Below are 16,497 nucleotides of genomic sequence, written 5' to 3' on the forward strand. Positions count from 1 at the left end.
ACCAGCACCCTCACTTCCTTTGACTTGTGGGACGGTTCTGTAGGCTGCCTTAGGCCACGGTGGGCCTCTGGTGTGATCGGTACTGATGCTGAGCATGAAACTCAAACAGCATACTGCTGCGATAGTATGTTGTGGTGAATATCAGCTCTGCTTCTCACCTTATTGTTGAACGTGTAAAGCTGCAAAGTTCTCCGTCAACATGAGCTACCTTTTTATACCTGCAGCATCATTAAGTGAACATACTGGATGAATCTAGGAGGTATGTGAAAGGACGAATTATCACAAAACAACTGTAAAATAGCCAAAGCCTCAAAATCAGTGCAGTGAACTCCACCGTAATCATCGCAGTGTCAGTTAAGTGGTTCCACTCAAATCCAAGATCAGAAATGGAAATGAATTTAAATCATTTCTCTTTTGCCTTCTTTTATTCACATTTCTTCTGAATTCCAGCTGACTCTTCTGTTAAAACAAGACTTTAAACTGAGGATGATGGTTTGGACGATGATTGACTGCTGTTACTCACCACCACTGGTTAATATGATGTCATCGCTGCTGTTCTGACAGAAGAGTCTGTACTACTGAATGTGTGAAACTCAGATGTGCCCTCCTTCCTTTGCATCTTCTTCCACCTTGCTCTCCGACGCTCAGCACTTCTAGCTGCTTCCTCTCCCTCTTCCTCCTTCTCCTCCTCCCAGTTTAACCTGTGCTGCTCCTGCTCCTCCTCCCCCTGCAGGCTGGTGTCCCTCCGTAGTCTCCTCTCTCAGCGGCGGTGGGCCCGCTGCCCTGGACGGCGGGCTCCCCCTGCTCCTCCAAGCTGCTTCCCAGGGAAATGTCACTTTATTGTCAATGCTGCTTAACCAACCAGACCCGACCACCACCACCACGTCCACCAACAACACCACCATCACCACCATCTCCTCTACCACCGCCGTGGAGAACCAGCCCAATCATCCTGACCAAGACCACCACTTCAACCCCAATCAGACCTCTGCCTTGTTTGCTGCTGCTCAGAACGGACACACAGGTGAGACTTCATCAACAGCTGTCAGTCTTTCTTGTTTCACACATTGATTGGAGTGTTTTCAGAGTTTATTTATTTCAGTATATTTAGAGACAACAACCGTGAGATCAACAGGAATTAAATCAATTTAAGAAAAGGTTTATAAACTACAAACCTAGTTCAATGAACACCCGGAGGCTTGTATTGATCTGTATTGATTGATATGTGTTGATTGATCCCCATTGATTGATGCATATTAATTGGTAAGCAGATGGTGAACATACAATACAAACAAAAGTCTTCATACAGGTTCACTGAGAATGGCTGACTGGCACGAAGAAATGACATCTAAGATTCACATTGTCAAATTATTATGAAAGTGATCTATAAAAATACAGTTTGAAGTCTGTACATAAACATGTATAGTTACATTGTGTGTTTTTCAAATGTATTTTTGCTACTTATTAATGTGAAATAGAAAAGGCAAACAGATCCAATTAGTATTCAGTGAACTGGCAGGTGAACTGTAGGTTGCTGTTGTTTGCGTTTTCCATCTTTTATATATTAATATCTGTTGGTGGATGTTAGTTTTTTTACATTACCTTTTATACATTATTGATTGTTCAGTTACTACGATGTCACAAACTTGAAGTGTTTCTTCATAGCTGCTGTGAGATTAAGTTACATTTGGCACTGGAAAGACTCTAGACATTGACTTACCTGCATTAAATACACCCGCTGTAAATACAACTGCTGTAAATACAGCTGCAGTAAATACACCTGCTGTAAATACACCTGCAGTAAATACACCTCCAGTAAATAGACCTTCTGTAAATACACCTGCAGTAAATACACCTCCAGTAAATAGACCTTCTGTAAATACACCTGCTGTAAATACACCTGCAGTAAATACACCTGCTGTAAATACACCTGCAGTAAATACACACTGCTGGAAAGACACCTGCTGTAAATACACCTGCAGTAAATACACCTGCAGTAAATACACACTGCTGGAAAGACACCTGCTGTAAATACACCTGCAGTAAATACACCTGCAGTAAATACACACTGCTGTAAAGACACCTGCTGTAAATACACCTGCAGTAAATACACCTGCAGTAAATACACACTGCTGTAAAGACACCTGCTGTAAATACACCTGCAGTAAATACACCTGCTGGAAATACACACTGCAGTAAATACACCTGCAGTAAATACACCTGCATTAAATACACCTGCTGTAAATACACCTGCAGTAAATACACACTGCTGTAAATACACCTGCTGTAAATACACCTGCAGTAAATACACACTGCTGTAAAGACACCTGCTGCAAATACACCTGCAGTAAATACACACTGCTGTAAAGACACCTGCTGCAAATACACCTGCAGTAAATACACACTGCTGTAAAGACACCTGCTGTAAATACACCTGCAGTAAATACACCTGCAGTAAATACACCTGCAGTAAATACACACTGCTGTAAAGACACCTGCTGTAAATACACCTGCTGTAAATACACAAACTACAAATACACCTGCAGTAAATACACACTGCTGTAAAGACACCTGCTGTAAATACACCTGCAGTAAATACACCTGCTGTAAATACACCTGCAGTAAATACACCTGCTGTAAATACACAAACTACAAATACACCTGCAGTAAATACACCCGCTGTAAATACACCTGCTGTAAATACGCCTGCAGTAAATACACCTGCTGTAAATACACCTGCAGTAAATACACCTGCTGTAAATACACAAACTACAAATACACCTGCAGTAAATACACCTGCACCTTTACATTGTTGAGTTGTTCAAAGTATATGCCACCAGCCCTCTCTGAAAGATAACGTAATGTATTTATACCGGGCTCCTTACTGAGACTGGGTGTCTTGCTGTGCTGTGAAACTATTTTTGTACAGATGCACTCGAGTGGAGAGAGTGAAGTCCTGCCCTACTTCTGCTCCAGTAATGTCTAAGTGATTCACAAAAAAGCTCTCTCATAAAGTGACTCACTTTTTACCAACTTTACCCTCCCTACAACACTACCTACAGTATCCATGGTAACATGGTAAAGTGGTTTGCTCTGCTATGTACAGTGTTTGCACTGTTTCAGTAGATTTTGTTTTGTTACTATTTCCTTTTAACGTCACTGATGTTTCTCAGCGTTTAGTATAAGCTTACTTCATCACCATCCTTTCTTTCTGTCTGTCAGACTGTGTGAAGCTGCTGCTGTCTTCTGGATTGCCTGCTGATGTTTCCAAAGAAAATGGATTCAGTCCTTTACACTTTGCTGCCGCTCATGGCCACAGCAGGTGAGTTCTTCTGAGTTCTGCCACAATTCTCTGTTTTTCTTGTGTTGATCATTCAAAATGTCACATTTATCAAAACAGTGAAAAAGCCCAGGCTAAGTTTCCAGGCTGACGCCTTCAATTGTTTTGTTGGACTATCAGTCCAGAACTGTGTGGGGTGTAACTATTAATGGCATTATGTAATTAGATTACAAAAAACAGAATTGTAATATTTTACAGTTACTCAGAAAAATATTTAAATAAATACAGTTACTGTTGAAAATGCTGGAGTGCAAAGGGGCATCCAAATATATTTTTATTAAAAAAAAAATTAAATATCACATTCATTCAACTGCTGTGCGGAAATGTCTTCTGTTTAAATCTGGGCAGGGTCCATTTTAACCCTTGTTTTTGATTGGTTCTCTTGTCTGCCAATCAGATCAATGCACATAGTTCTCAGTAACCAGGCCAAGATTGTGCCCATGTCACTGGAGAAGTTTGATCATTTTAAAGTAACTGTCCTTACCAGTCATGCTGATACCTGGTTAACTGTTAAATATTACTCATTCACTTGCTACTGGTAGATCGGTGACCTGATGTGACCTTGCTCGCTCTATCACTCAAATGTTCAGCGTGTGAGTAAATCTTAGTGTCCTGTCAGTTGATGACTCACTTCATGAACTTAGCTTCAAGACAAGCACAGCTGGAAGCTCCCATGTGTGAAATGTGACAGCTGGGCTGATGCCGGTAGCACGTTGGGTTTCAGTAACCATGGCGATGCCACTCTCAGCTGGTGGCTTTTTGCTATATAGTAGACTGTCAGGTTGAGACTTGCTCTGCATCCCATCTGAAGCCATAATGTGATTTCCACTGTTCGAATAAACCGGTCAGAAGTTCAGCTGCAGTTCATGTTGGCAGCTTTATTTCAGGAGTTTCTCCTCCTTAAACATGACCACATCACTCATCCATAATTATTAAGGATGAGGGAAACATCCGCTCCTCCACTACATCCGCTGCCACTTCTGATCACTTGGATTGATCTTTACGTATTGCCAAGATGAATCCTGAGCTCACGGCCTCCATCAGCCTGAGTGGAGCGAGCATTGGTCAAAACCACGATGTCCAGGATCAGCTGGGGAACGTGCAGTGTTGTAATATCTGATCACCATGTTATTTATAGAGTGGGATATCCAGAAGGCATGCAGACACACACACACACACACACACACACACACACACACACACACACACACACACACACACACACACACACACTGAGAGCTTCTGTTGTGGTGCTAACGTTTTCTTCAGCGTTAGCAGACCGGCTCAGTTTTCGGCTTCTTCACTCTTGGTGGAGGTTTGAATGTGTCTGCTGAACAGGTGATGAAGTATTAGAGGAAAAAAACTGAAACTGAAAACAAACAAAATATCTCAAATATTTACTAGAAACAATGTCAAATAGTATAATTCATGTTATAACAGACATGCGTGTCCACGACAATGAAGCGTGTAACAGTCACGCCTTGACATCGCCAAGTGTAGCTATCTCACGTTTTGCTGTGGTGGACAGGAGTGTGTATTTCACGCTTTGGTGCCATTTAAAGGACTTTAAAGGAGACCTGTGTGATACTCCTTATTTTAGTCCTAATTTATGCTTCTTAGTTTAGTATGCAAATATGTTACGGAGAAGGATTATTGTACCTCCTCTTCTTAAAATACTAAACTCACAAACATTGTTATCCTTATCAGTATACTGCAGACTCTCTGTTGCTGTATGTGTGTTTCTAACGTGGCGCTCCTCCTGCAGCTGTGTGGAGGTGCTGCTGGCTGCAGGAGCTGCTGTGGACTCGGTGGCAGCGGGGGGGCAGACCTCCCTCTTCATGGCATGTGAAGCCGGCCAGCTGGATTGTGGGCGGGTCCTACTGAGCGCTGGAGCCGATCGCTCGCTCACCACCGCGGTAAGACTTTCTACACCGTGCTGGCTTTGGTGCGCTGCTTTAAATCTGTGATATGGGTATTTAATTGAATTGGTATTTAATTGAATTGGTATTTATTTGAATTGGTATTTAATTGAATTGGTATTTATTTGAATTGGTATTTAATTGAATTGGCCTGCTCCAGTACAGAAACATGTACCACACAGAGCTCTGCGGTCGGCTGGTAGCGGAAACATCTCCAGACAGTTTTATTGTTGTTCACTGTCTCACTGGATGAGTTGGGTGTTCCCGTAAGTTAAGTGAGAGCTGTCTTCTAAAATATCCAGTAACCCTATTTAAATTTATATTTTTTAAATTTTGGGGTAAAATGCAGAACACATTTTCCTTGTTTTCCTTTTTTAATTAATTTAAAGAAACCACAAACTTCATTTCTAGAGTTTAAGATGAATTTTGATCAATAAAATACCCAACAAACAGAAAGCAAAAACAACCGTTTCTCACATGTTGTCACTAGTTGCTCAAACTTCACGTCAAGGATTTAAGTATTCTCGAGGGTTTGGTCTCTGACTGGTGCAAGCCCGCTGATGGATGGGCTTCCTGGGTCTCCATGGTAACTGTAGGGCCTGTTATTTGCAGTGCCAGCATGTGATGAGTCCCTATATTTAGCTACCTGCTTTGTTCCACATTTAGCCTGGCTTCCCTGCTGCCAGAGTCTCTATAGATCTCACCTCTTCAGCACCGAGCTATTTTTAGCCTGCAGAAATGTTGGGTCACAGTAATGATTTAACATGGAGGTCTAAAATGGGCGAATGCAGTCACTTTGTATGTTCTATTGTCTTTATCCAGGAAATAAAAAGTTTGTCAACAGTAGAAAGACTGTTTTAAAACAAATACAATCAAATATAGAAACCTGCTGATAAAATGTATGGTTTTCTAAAAAAAAAAAAAAAAAAAAAATCTTAAGAAGATTTTACGTTTTTAGTGTCCATCAGCAGGGTTAGGGTTAGGGTTAGACCAGTTTCAGTGCCTCTTCTACACTAAAAAATACTTTTTTCACTGGGAGCTGCATTGATCAGTTTCCTCTGTGAAAATCTGTATAAACTGAAAACCATTATGTAGTGAGTTTATAAATACATATAATATATAGATAAACAGCTGAATCAGCTGATTATCTTCTTGGATGACTATTAATCAGCTGTGATTGTTTCTGCAACAGTAAATTGAATCTGGTATGTTGGCTGTCTGTCATGTTTGACATTTATAGTCATTTTGTCAATTTTAATTACATTTTATTGACCGAATAATTCATTGTTTGTTTGAGTAAAGACGACTTGATGCTGAAAATGTTCCTTATTACTTCCTAACAGGACCCAAAGTTCAGCTCTCCTATTCTCTGACTTCTAATCAAACTGTTATTTTGTCTTTTTTCACTGAGGGAGAATGAAAAGTAAAATCACATTTAAACAAACATGAGAAATAAGAAATTTTATACCTGTGGCCCCTTCATTACAACTCAGTACTGTAAAACTTTAAACGTGACGCCTTCATTACAACTCAGTGCTGTAAAACTTTAAACATGTGATGCCTTCATTACAACTCAGTGCTGTAAAACTTTAAACATGTGATGCCTTCATTACAACTCAGTGCTGTAAAACTTTAAACATGTGGTGCCTTCATTACAACTCAGTGCTGTAAAACTTTAAACGTGACCCCTTCATTACAACTCAGTGCTGTAAAACTTTAAACATGTGATGCCTTCATTACAACTCAGTGCTGTAAAACTTTAAACGTGACCCCTTCATTACAACTCAGTGCTGTAAAACTTTAAACATGTGATGCCTTCATCACAACTCAGTCCTGTAAAACTTTAAACGTGACGCCTTCATTACAACTCAGTACTATAAAACTTTAAACATGTGGTGCCTTCATTACAACTCAGTCCTGTAAAACTTTAAACGTGACGCCTTCATTACAACTCAGTACTGTAAAACTTTAAACGTGACGCCTTCATTACAACTCAGTACTATAAAACTTTAAACATGTGATGCCTTCATCACAAATCAGTACTGTAAAACTTTAAACATGTGACGCCTTCATTACAACTCAGTGCTGTAAAACTTTAAACATGTGACGCCTTCATTACAACTCAGTACTGTAAAACTTTAAACATGTGATGTCTTCATCACAAATCAGTACTGTAAAACTTTAAACATGTGATGCCTTCATCACAACTCAGTACTGTAAAACTTTAAACATGTGATGTCTTCATCACAAATCAGTACTGTAAAACTTTAAACGTGCGACGCCTTTATCACAACTCAGTACTGTAAAATGTGAGTGACGGATCATCTGAAGCTGAACTAACAGTGTGACTCATCTTTACCTGTCTGCAGGACGGCTGCACGGCCCTGCACGCTGCCGTGCGCTCAGGCCACGTGGACACGCTGCGTCTCCTCCTCTGCCACCCAACTGTGGGTGACCACACTGTGACCCTTGACCCCCCTTCCACCCTGACACTTCCTGTTGCCCTGCTGAACCAGGCCAACAGCGACGGCTGGACGCCGGCACACACGGCTGCTGCCCTGGGCCTGAAGGTGAAATAAAAAAATCAAACATGACAGAACGATTCAGCTGCTTACAGCGCTGTAACCATGGAGACATGTTGACTCAGCGGCTTCGCAGAGTTTTTCAGCCTCTGTTTTTGGTCTCACAGTATCAATGTAGGATTCAGTCTGTGAGTGGCAGACTGGACTTACACAGAAACTCAACTTTAAATGAACCCTAATGTCAGCAGCTCAGTGCTGCAGGCTGTTTAAATGGTAATAACAGACATATCACCTTTATACATCAGCTGACCAGGTGTGTAGTGTGATTAGCTGAAGAACCAGAGAGCACCTGTGGCACACATGGTGAACTTTCATTTTTAATGTTAGTCACAATGCGTTCCTGCTGATGTTTCAGAATAAAAGGTTTCTGTTTACTGAAACACTAGAAGGCTTTTTTGAAATACTTTGTATTCACAGTGTAATGCAGCAACTTCAACGGGACAAATGTGAGCAGATCAAAAGAATTGAAAACATTTTATTTCCTCACTTGGAGAACAAAAGGGGCGGACCATCGTCCAGGTGGACTCTGGCCAATGACCAGTCTCTAACTTGAACTGCTTCTTTCACAATTGGTCTGCTGTTATTCTGTACTCAATAATATGATGTTGAAATATTTCATTTATTCTCTTTATTTATGTACACTGCAGTACTTCCTGCTTTCACTCGGCTCATACGGTCCTCTATATTTTCTGCTAACGTCCAGTCTGTCAGTCTCCACTGTGGCCAGCTAATGGGAGCCTGACCTCGCTGGAACCGTCCAGTCAGCATAAACCAGTGAAGCAGCCAGCAGACAAGACTGAGTGTCTGACTGGAATATAAATGAAGAGCTCACTGATTCACACTGTCATAAGACACACAACATGAATATAGTTACATCTTATTTTACAGTTACATCTCATTACACACAGTTACATCTTATTGTTACATCTTCTACAGTCTTGTTCAGTGTCTTATTGTCATGTGTTTTGTGATCTTTGTGTGTGTGTGTGTGTGTGTGTGTGTGTGTGTGTGTGTGTGTGTGTGTGTGTGTGTGTGTGTGTGTGTGTGTGTGTGTGTGTGTGTGTGTGTGTGTGTGTGTGTGTGTGTGTAGGAGTGTCTGGAGGTGCTGTGTAGCTACAGTGAGCAGGACATCGAGAGGAGGGATCAGTGTAATCGTACTATTCATGATGTGGCAACTGACGACTGCAAAGATCTCCTTGAAAATCTCGGTGAGTGTTTGCCTGTAAGAGTAAGTGTGTTTGGACCAGTCCTGTGTGTGTGTGTGTGTGTGTGTGTGTTTGGATTAGTCCTACAGTACCAGTCAAAAGTTTGGACACCTTCTCATTCAATGTTTTTTCTTTATTTTTTATTTTTTTTCTAGCATTTCTTGCCTTCTTAATGTGTTTGAGAGCATCAGTTGTGTTGTGCAGAGGCAGGGTTGGTGCACAGTTCTATACAGTGAATATGTATATTCCACTACACTTTAATCCATATTATGGCAAGAACCACTCAACTGAGAAAAGAGAAACGACAGTCCATCATTACTTTAAGACAGGAAGGTCAGTCAATCCGGAACATTTAGAGAACTTTGAATGTATCCTCAAGTGCAGTCGCGAAAACCATCAAACACTCTGATGAAACTGTCTCTCATGAGGACCGCCTAGGACAGGAAAACCAAGAGTTACCTCTACTGCCGAGGATACATTCATTAGAGTTACCAGCCTCAGAAACCGCAAATTAACAGCACCTCAGATTCGAGTCCACAGAAATGCTTCACAGAGTTCAAGTAGCAGACACATCTCAACATCAACTGTTCAGAGGAGACTGGGTGAATCAGGCCTTCATGGTCCAATTGCTGCAAAGAAGCCACTACTGAGGAAGAACAAGAAGAAGAGACTTGATTGGGCCAAGAAACACAAGGACTGGACATCAAACCAGTGGAACTCTGTACTTTGGTCTGATGAGTCCAGATCTGAGATTTTTGGTTCCACCTGCCGTGTCTTTGTAAGATGCAGAAAAGGTGAGCGGATGGTTTCTACATGTGGTTCCCACCGTGAAGCACGGAGGAGGAGGTGTGATGGTGTGAGGTGGGAGGGGGGAGGGGGGGGCTTGCTGGTGACACTGTTCGTCATTTATTCAAAATTCAAGGCATACTTAACCAGCATGGCTACCACAGCATTCTGCAGCGACATGCCATCCCATCTGGTTTGAGCTTAGTGGGACCAGCATTTGTATTTCAACAGGACAACGACCCCAAACACACCTCCAGGCTATGGAAGGGCTGTTTGACCAAGAAGGAGAGTGATGAGTGCTGCGTCAGATGACCTGGCCTCCACCATCACCGACCTAAACCCAATGAGACGGTCTGGGATGAGTTGGACCGCAGAGTGAAGGCAAAGCAGCCAACAAGAGCTCAGCACCTCTGGGAACTCCTTCAAGACTGTTGGAAAACCATTCCAGGTGAACACCTCATGGAGCTGATTGAAAGAATCCTAAGAGTGTGCAAAGCTGTCATCAAAGCAAAAGGTGGCTACTTTGAAGAATCTAAAATATAAAACATATTCTGGTTTGTTGAGCTTTTTTTTGTTTACCACATTATTCCATATGTGTTCCTTCATAGTTTAGATGTCTTCAATATTAATCTGCAATGTAGAAAAAAATGTAAATAAAGAAAAAACATTGAATGAGAAGGTGTGTCCAAACTTTTGACTGGTACTGTATGTGAGTGTGTGTGTTTGGATCGGTCCTGTGTGTGTGTGTGTGTGTGTGTGTGTGTTTGGATCAGTCCTGTGTGTGTGTGTGTGTGTGTGTGTGTGTGTGTGTGTGTGTGTGTGTGTGTGTGTGTGTGTGTGTGTGTGTGTGTGTGTGTGTGTGTGTGTTTGTGTTTGGATCAGTCCTGTGTGTGTGTGTTTGGGTCATAATCTAATGAATACTTGATATTAAACAAACGATCACGCAGGTTTCAGATGATGACAAACATTCAGCTGAAGGTAGAAGGAGAAGTGATCCTATCTGTGATGTCTGCAGTGATGTCTCACTACGTAGCAGATCTACACACACTTCTGATGAAGCTGTTATTTACTTTACTGCAGTTCTTCATGCTGCTACTGACCACCTCCTTCTATCTCCTCCTCCCTACCATCACCCCTCTCCTCTCCTTTCCCTCCTCCAGACTCCTACCGGGTCCTGGTAGGTCTCCAGTGTTCTAGTGGAGGAGCAGGGTCCATGTGTCCCGTGGAGGCCCTGGAGGAGGAGGTGTCGGGGGTCTCCAGCAGCCAGTTGGTTCTGGGCAGAGTGTCGGTCCACCGGTCCACGTGTTGGGTCCAGCTGAGTGCTGCCGTCAGCCGCGCCTTCACCTCCCACCTCCAGATCCTCTGTGGAGACTCTCCGATGGGCAGAGAGGAGGCACAGCGCCCCCCGCTGGGCCTCGGCCCCACCAGCATCTCCTCTATCTTTATCGGTGAGGACATTCACTCCTTAATACTCCTGAACCCTCTTTCTATTCCTCTCTTCTTCCGTCACTCCTCTTTTTATCCTTTGTCTTCCTTCTTTTCTTCCTTCTTGTCTTCTTCTCCCTCCTTTCCTCCTCTCATTGCCTTCCTTCTTCCTTCTTGTCCTCCTTCTTGTCCTTCTCATCCTTCTTGTCCTCCTTGTCTTCCTTCTTGTCCTTCTTGTCCTCCTTCTTTTCCTCTTTATTGTCCTCCTTCTTGTCCTCCTTCTTGTCTTCCTTCTTGTCCTCCTTCTTTTCCTCCTTCTTGTCCTCCTTCTTTTCCTCCTTCTTGTCTTCTTCCTTGTCTTCCTTCTTGTCTTCTCCTCCTTGTCCTCCTCTCATCATCTCCTCTCCCTTCCACCTCTCATGTCTTCTTTCTTTCCCACATATCACTCTCATACTTTCTTTCTCAGACTTCTCTCCTTTTTTCTTCCATCCATCCTTTATTTCTTCTTCATTTATCTGCATGTCCATGTTTTCATTCTCTAATGTCTCACAGCCTCTTCATGTACCGTCTCAGTCAGGTTGGCCAGCGGCTCCTTAGTGTGATAGAGGACTGTAGTGTGTCTGTCCTTTATCTCCAGGCCAGTGTGATAGAGGAGTGTAATATGTCTGTCCTTTAACTTCAGGTTCATGTGGTGTAAAGATCAATTTAAGTTGATGTCAGGCTGCATGTTGGATGTCAGCAGCTCCGAGAACAGCTGATGTTTTATCTATAAAATCAGAATTAGAGCTTTATGTTTTTAATGTTTATTGGAGCAGTGTGTCATCACCTGAAACTAAGAACCATTCTGTTTGTTAGCTTAGCATGAACCCTTCATATCTACGTTGGGAGCAGCTCCTCTTTCAGTGTGCGGCCATCTTTCTACAACAGCCTGGAAGGGACAAACAAATGTTTCTGTGAGGATTCCAGTCTACTTGTAGTGTGTTTTCCTTTGTTTTCCTCCAATCACCTTCCCCCATGTGTGCTGTCATCCCCCCTTGTATTGTTGTGGTCTGCCATGTGCTTGTGTTTTGTTTTGTGTCCCTCAGCAGTACCCTCCTCCGAGTTCCGCCCACTGCCGCGCCTCTCTCCGTCAGCACAGCTGTGCTTCATTCTGTGATCACCTCCAGCTGATATAAATTCGTGTTCACTCAGTGAAGTTCCGGTTCTGACTCCCTGTCTGTTTCAAGTGTACCTCCCGTCCAGTGTCTAAGCCTCGGGTTCTCACCTGTACAACGAAAGCATCCAGTTCGTTCCACGGAGGTCATCTGCTGATGCTTTGGCAATCCTGTGTCGATCCTCGGGAGTCAGACAGTCGACCCTCCCCTCGCTGTTCCTGTGTCGGACCACGGAGATCCACACAGTTTGATCCAGCCCGCTGTCCTGTGTTGGACCACGGGAGATCCACACAGAGATCCAGCCTGCCCCCTGGTGTCGGACCACAGGATTCCACGCCAGGTGAGCCTGCCAGCCATTCTTGTGTAGGACCTCGGGATTTCAAACAAGCTACGTTAGTCTGCCGCTCGCTGTGTCGGACCTCGGGATTCCACACAGCGGAGCCATGCCCCTGCGGCGCATCCTTCTGCCTGCCTGCCTGCCTGTCTTCCGGCCACGATCGCAGTGGAGCCAGCTTCCGGCTCAGGATCGGAGAAGAGAGGAGACTAGATTCCTCGCTGAACATTGGCCTCTGGCCTCATATGGACTTGAACACGGTTTGTCTCTGCCTACTGTGTGTCAGCTGTTGGAAGTAATAAAGACTCCCTGGTTCGAGAAACAAGCTATCCTTCTGTGTCTGGGTCCGTTAAAACACCGCCATATCACTACAGAATGGACTGACCAGTATGGATCCAGCAGCCACAGCAGGGTCACCCCCGGCAGATCACCTGTAGAGGGCGATCACGAACCAAGGCGTCCTTCTGGGGCAACATTACCATCTGCTCCAAGGACTACGGGACTCGCAACAGACCATCGGATCTCATGGGGCCGAGATCAGCAGTATGGTGCAGGTCCTCACCCAGCCTCACCCTGCACTTCGTGAGTTGACACCGCTGGAGTCGCAGCCGGTCCGTGAGTCTCTTCATCCCGTCGCCGGAACCCTTCCATGGGAACATGAGAGGATGTAGAGGGTTCCTGCTACAGACTATGTTTGCTTTTAACCAACAGCCCCGCACGTATGCGTCAGATAATTCCAAGATTGCTTTTCTAACCGGTCTGCTACATGGTCGTGCGCTCGACTGGGCTCAGGCTTAGTTGTCCAGAAACCGTTTGGACACTATCTCTTTTGCGCAGTTTCTGGAGGTGTTTAAAAGAGCCTTTGACCACTCGACACACACTCAAGACGCAGTCCGGCGCCTCCTATGACTCCGTCAAGGCCCCGCCAGTGCAGCAGAACACTCAATTGACTTTCGTATCCTGGCCGCAGAGTCCAGTTGGGATGAGAGGGCACTGCAGGGGATCTTTCTCAACAGCATCTCCGAGGGATTAAAGGATGAACTTGCCGTTCGGGAGGAGGCTGAGACGTTGGAGGACCTGATCTCCCTTGCCATACGGTTGGATAATCGGATTTGGGAGCGTCGTCGTGAAAGGAACTACAGTTCCCCGGTCCCGGTCTGTCAGTCCCTCACCACTTCCGGTCCTCCACTTCCGGTGCCGTTCCGTCCCCACAGTCTGAGACGTCCACACTCGCCTGCTCCGGTGTCCCCTCCACTGGCTCGGGAGGAACTTATGCAGCTGGGATAGTTCCACCTGTCTCAGGAGGAGAGAGAGCAACGAATCCGCTCCAGTAATTGCCTGTACTGTGGTGAGACGGGCCACCAGATCCCCGTCTGTCCAGTTGGGCCAAAAGAGGGAGCTCGCCCGTAAGAGTGTGGCGAGCGATTCCACACGATTCCCCCATCCCAAGTCCGGTCTAACGCTCTCCGCCAACCTGTGCTTACCAACCGGTCCGCTACCAGTCATGGCTCTCATAGACTCTGGCGCAGAGCAGAACTTTGTGGACACTACGTTCGCTATTACCCACAGGCTCTCCGTGGAGGGTTTGGAGCGACCCCTGTCGGTGAACTCCCTGGATGGCAGCCACCTCACCCGAATCACACATAGGACTGCGCCCATTCCCCTGCTCGTATCTGGGAACTATCGGCAGGAACTCAGGTTCTATGTATTCCCAACGCCCCAGATACTGTTAGTCCTAGGTCACCCCTGGCTGAGAGACCACCATCCCCAAATCGACTGGTTCGGCGGCTGAATCACCGGCTGGAGTCCTGCATGCCACTCCAGGTGCCTCAAGTCGGCCATTCCCTGCCAAACCTCCTTCCTCTGTACTCCTGTTTCCGGACCCGACCTCTCCACCATCCCCATGGTGTACATCGATTTAAAGGAGGCGTTCAGCAAAGAACGAGCCCTCTCACTACCACCCCACAGGCCATACGACTGCGCCATTGAGCTGTTCTCCGGTGCCACTCTACCCACCAGTTGGCTATACAGCCTCCCCCGATCTGAACAAGAGGTCATGGAGACCTACATCACCAAATCCCTCGCCGCTGGGATTATCAATCCATCATCCTCCCCAGTAGGGGCAGGGTTTTTCTTCGTGGCCAAGAAGGACAATAGCCTCCGGCCCTGTATCGACTACCAGGGACTCAACCAGATAACCATGAAGAATAAATACCCACTTCACCTACTCAACTCTGTTTTCGAATCCCTGAGCGGCGCCACTATCTTCACGAAACTGGATCTCCGTAATGCCTACCACCTGCTTTGGATCTGGGAGGGAGATGAATGGAAGACGGCCTTCAACACCCCCTGGGATATTTTGAATATCTCGTCATGCCATTTGACTTGACAAATGCCCCAGCAGTGTTCCAGGCTCTGGTTAACGATGTGCTAAGACACTTTCTTAACTGTTTTGTATTCGTCTATCTTGATGACATTTTGATTTATTCTCCCAACCCACAAGAACATCGCCACCACGTCCGCCAGGTCCTTCAATGCCTTCTAGAGAACCAACTGTTCATTAAGGCCGAGAAATGTGAGTTTCACGTTTCCTCTGTACCGTTCCTCAGATTCATAATCGAGGAGGGACAGATTCGGAAGGTCAGAGCGGTCACCGAGTGGCCGGTTTCCGTGAACCACAAAAAACTGCAGCAGTTCTTGGGGTTCGCCAACTTCTACAGATGCTTTATACGGAATTGGAGTCAGACATTCAGTCCCTTTACACGACTCGCCTCATCCAAAGTAGACTTTGTCTGGTCCCCCGAAACCGACCCGGTATTTTCCGCCCTTAAGGAACTGTTCGCGTTTGCCCCCATTCTCATCCAGCCTGACGAGAGCCATCAGTTCATTGTCGAGGTAGACGCCTTACTCTCCCAACGTTCTGCCACCGACTCCAAACTCCGCCCGTGTGCTTACTTATAATAGTGAGTTGAAAACCCAAAGCATACATCACACAGTTGTGATTGACAATGAAATGAAGAGTGCAATAAAGGAACAACATGTACTAGTTGTATAAATACTTTTTAATGTATTTTTGACTTCTCAGTTTTACAAACATTTTGGGTTTTGGACCTCAATCAAACCAAATAAATGTGAAATTCATGTCATTTTCTAGACAATGAATTTAGGAAATGGAAAAATAATGAGCAGTTTAACAGGTAATGACGTAGTAGTTAGTTAATAGCAGTATTTCCTACATGGCTCATTTCACAGGAGGCTCCGCCCACTGGCTGTTTGAGATGTTCCTCCTGATTCATCTGCTCCTTCTTTCTTTCTCTCTCCAGTCTGTTGTTACAGGAGTGTTTTTTTTAAAGGAAAGCTCTGTGAAGTTAAAAGTCCAGTTCGTGAGAAGAACTTCACACCTTCTGCTGAACCATTTCTCTTGGGGTTGAATTAAGCAGCAGTTTAGTAAGTTTGCAGAACAAAAGGAAGCATTCAAGACAACTTCTGTGAACATTCCTCCTTTATGTAAGTGTGGAGCTCTTTAACGTGCTGCTCTGTCATCTGTCACTGGTTTAATAAAAAGCTCTTTTATTTCCCAATGTGACTTTCTACAGTCGTGTTGGGAAACCCTTCAGTAGTGCAGCACTGATCTTTATTATGTTTTAGAGAACAACCTATAGTGAACAGAAAGGTGCCTCAGAGGAAACAAAAGACAAAAAAACCACACAGTTCCCCCTGCTGGTGCATTAAATGATCAGTTCTGTCTGGTC

At 44.7% G+C, this 16,497-nt stretch overlaps 1 protein-coding gene across 1 annotated transcript in view; it reads left to right on the forward strand.

Annotated features, from left to right (window-relative positions):
- The window catches only part of cttnbp2 (cortactin binding protein 2), a 97,435-nt gene that overhangs the window by 68,269 nt on the left and 12,669 nt on the right, over positions 1-16,497 (forward strand). Inside the window, 6 exon segments of the mRNA XM_069724350.1 lie at positions 734-1,024; positions 3,223-3,322; positions 5,106-5,256; positions 7,629-7,829; positions 8,932-9,049; positions 10,993-11,280. Of these exon segments, the coding sequence (XP_069580451.1) occupies positions 734-1,024; positions 3,223-3,322; positions 5,106-5,256; positions 7,629-7,829; positions 8,932-9,049; positions 10,993-11,280 (1,149 nt within the window).

The sequence above is a fragment of the Brachyistius frenatus genome, unplaced genomic scaffold, assembly GCF_029030835.1.
Source record: "Brachyistius frenatus isolate BFR_SWC_R1_liver_20210118 unplaced genomic scaffold, ASM2903083v1 Contig_371, whole genome shotgun sequence".
Classification (NCBI taxonomy): Eukaryota; Metazoa; Chordata; class Actinopteri; family Embiotocidae; genus Brachyistius; species Brachyistius frenatus.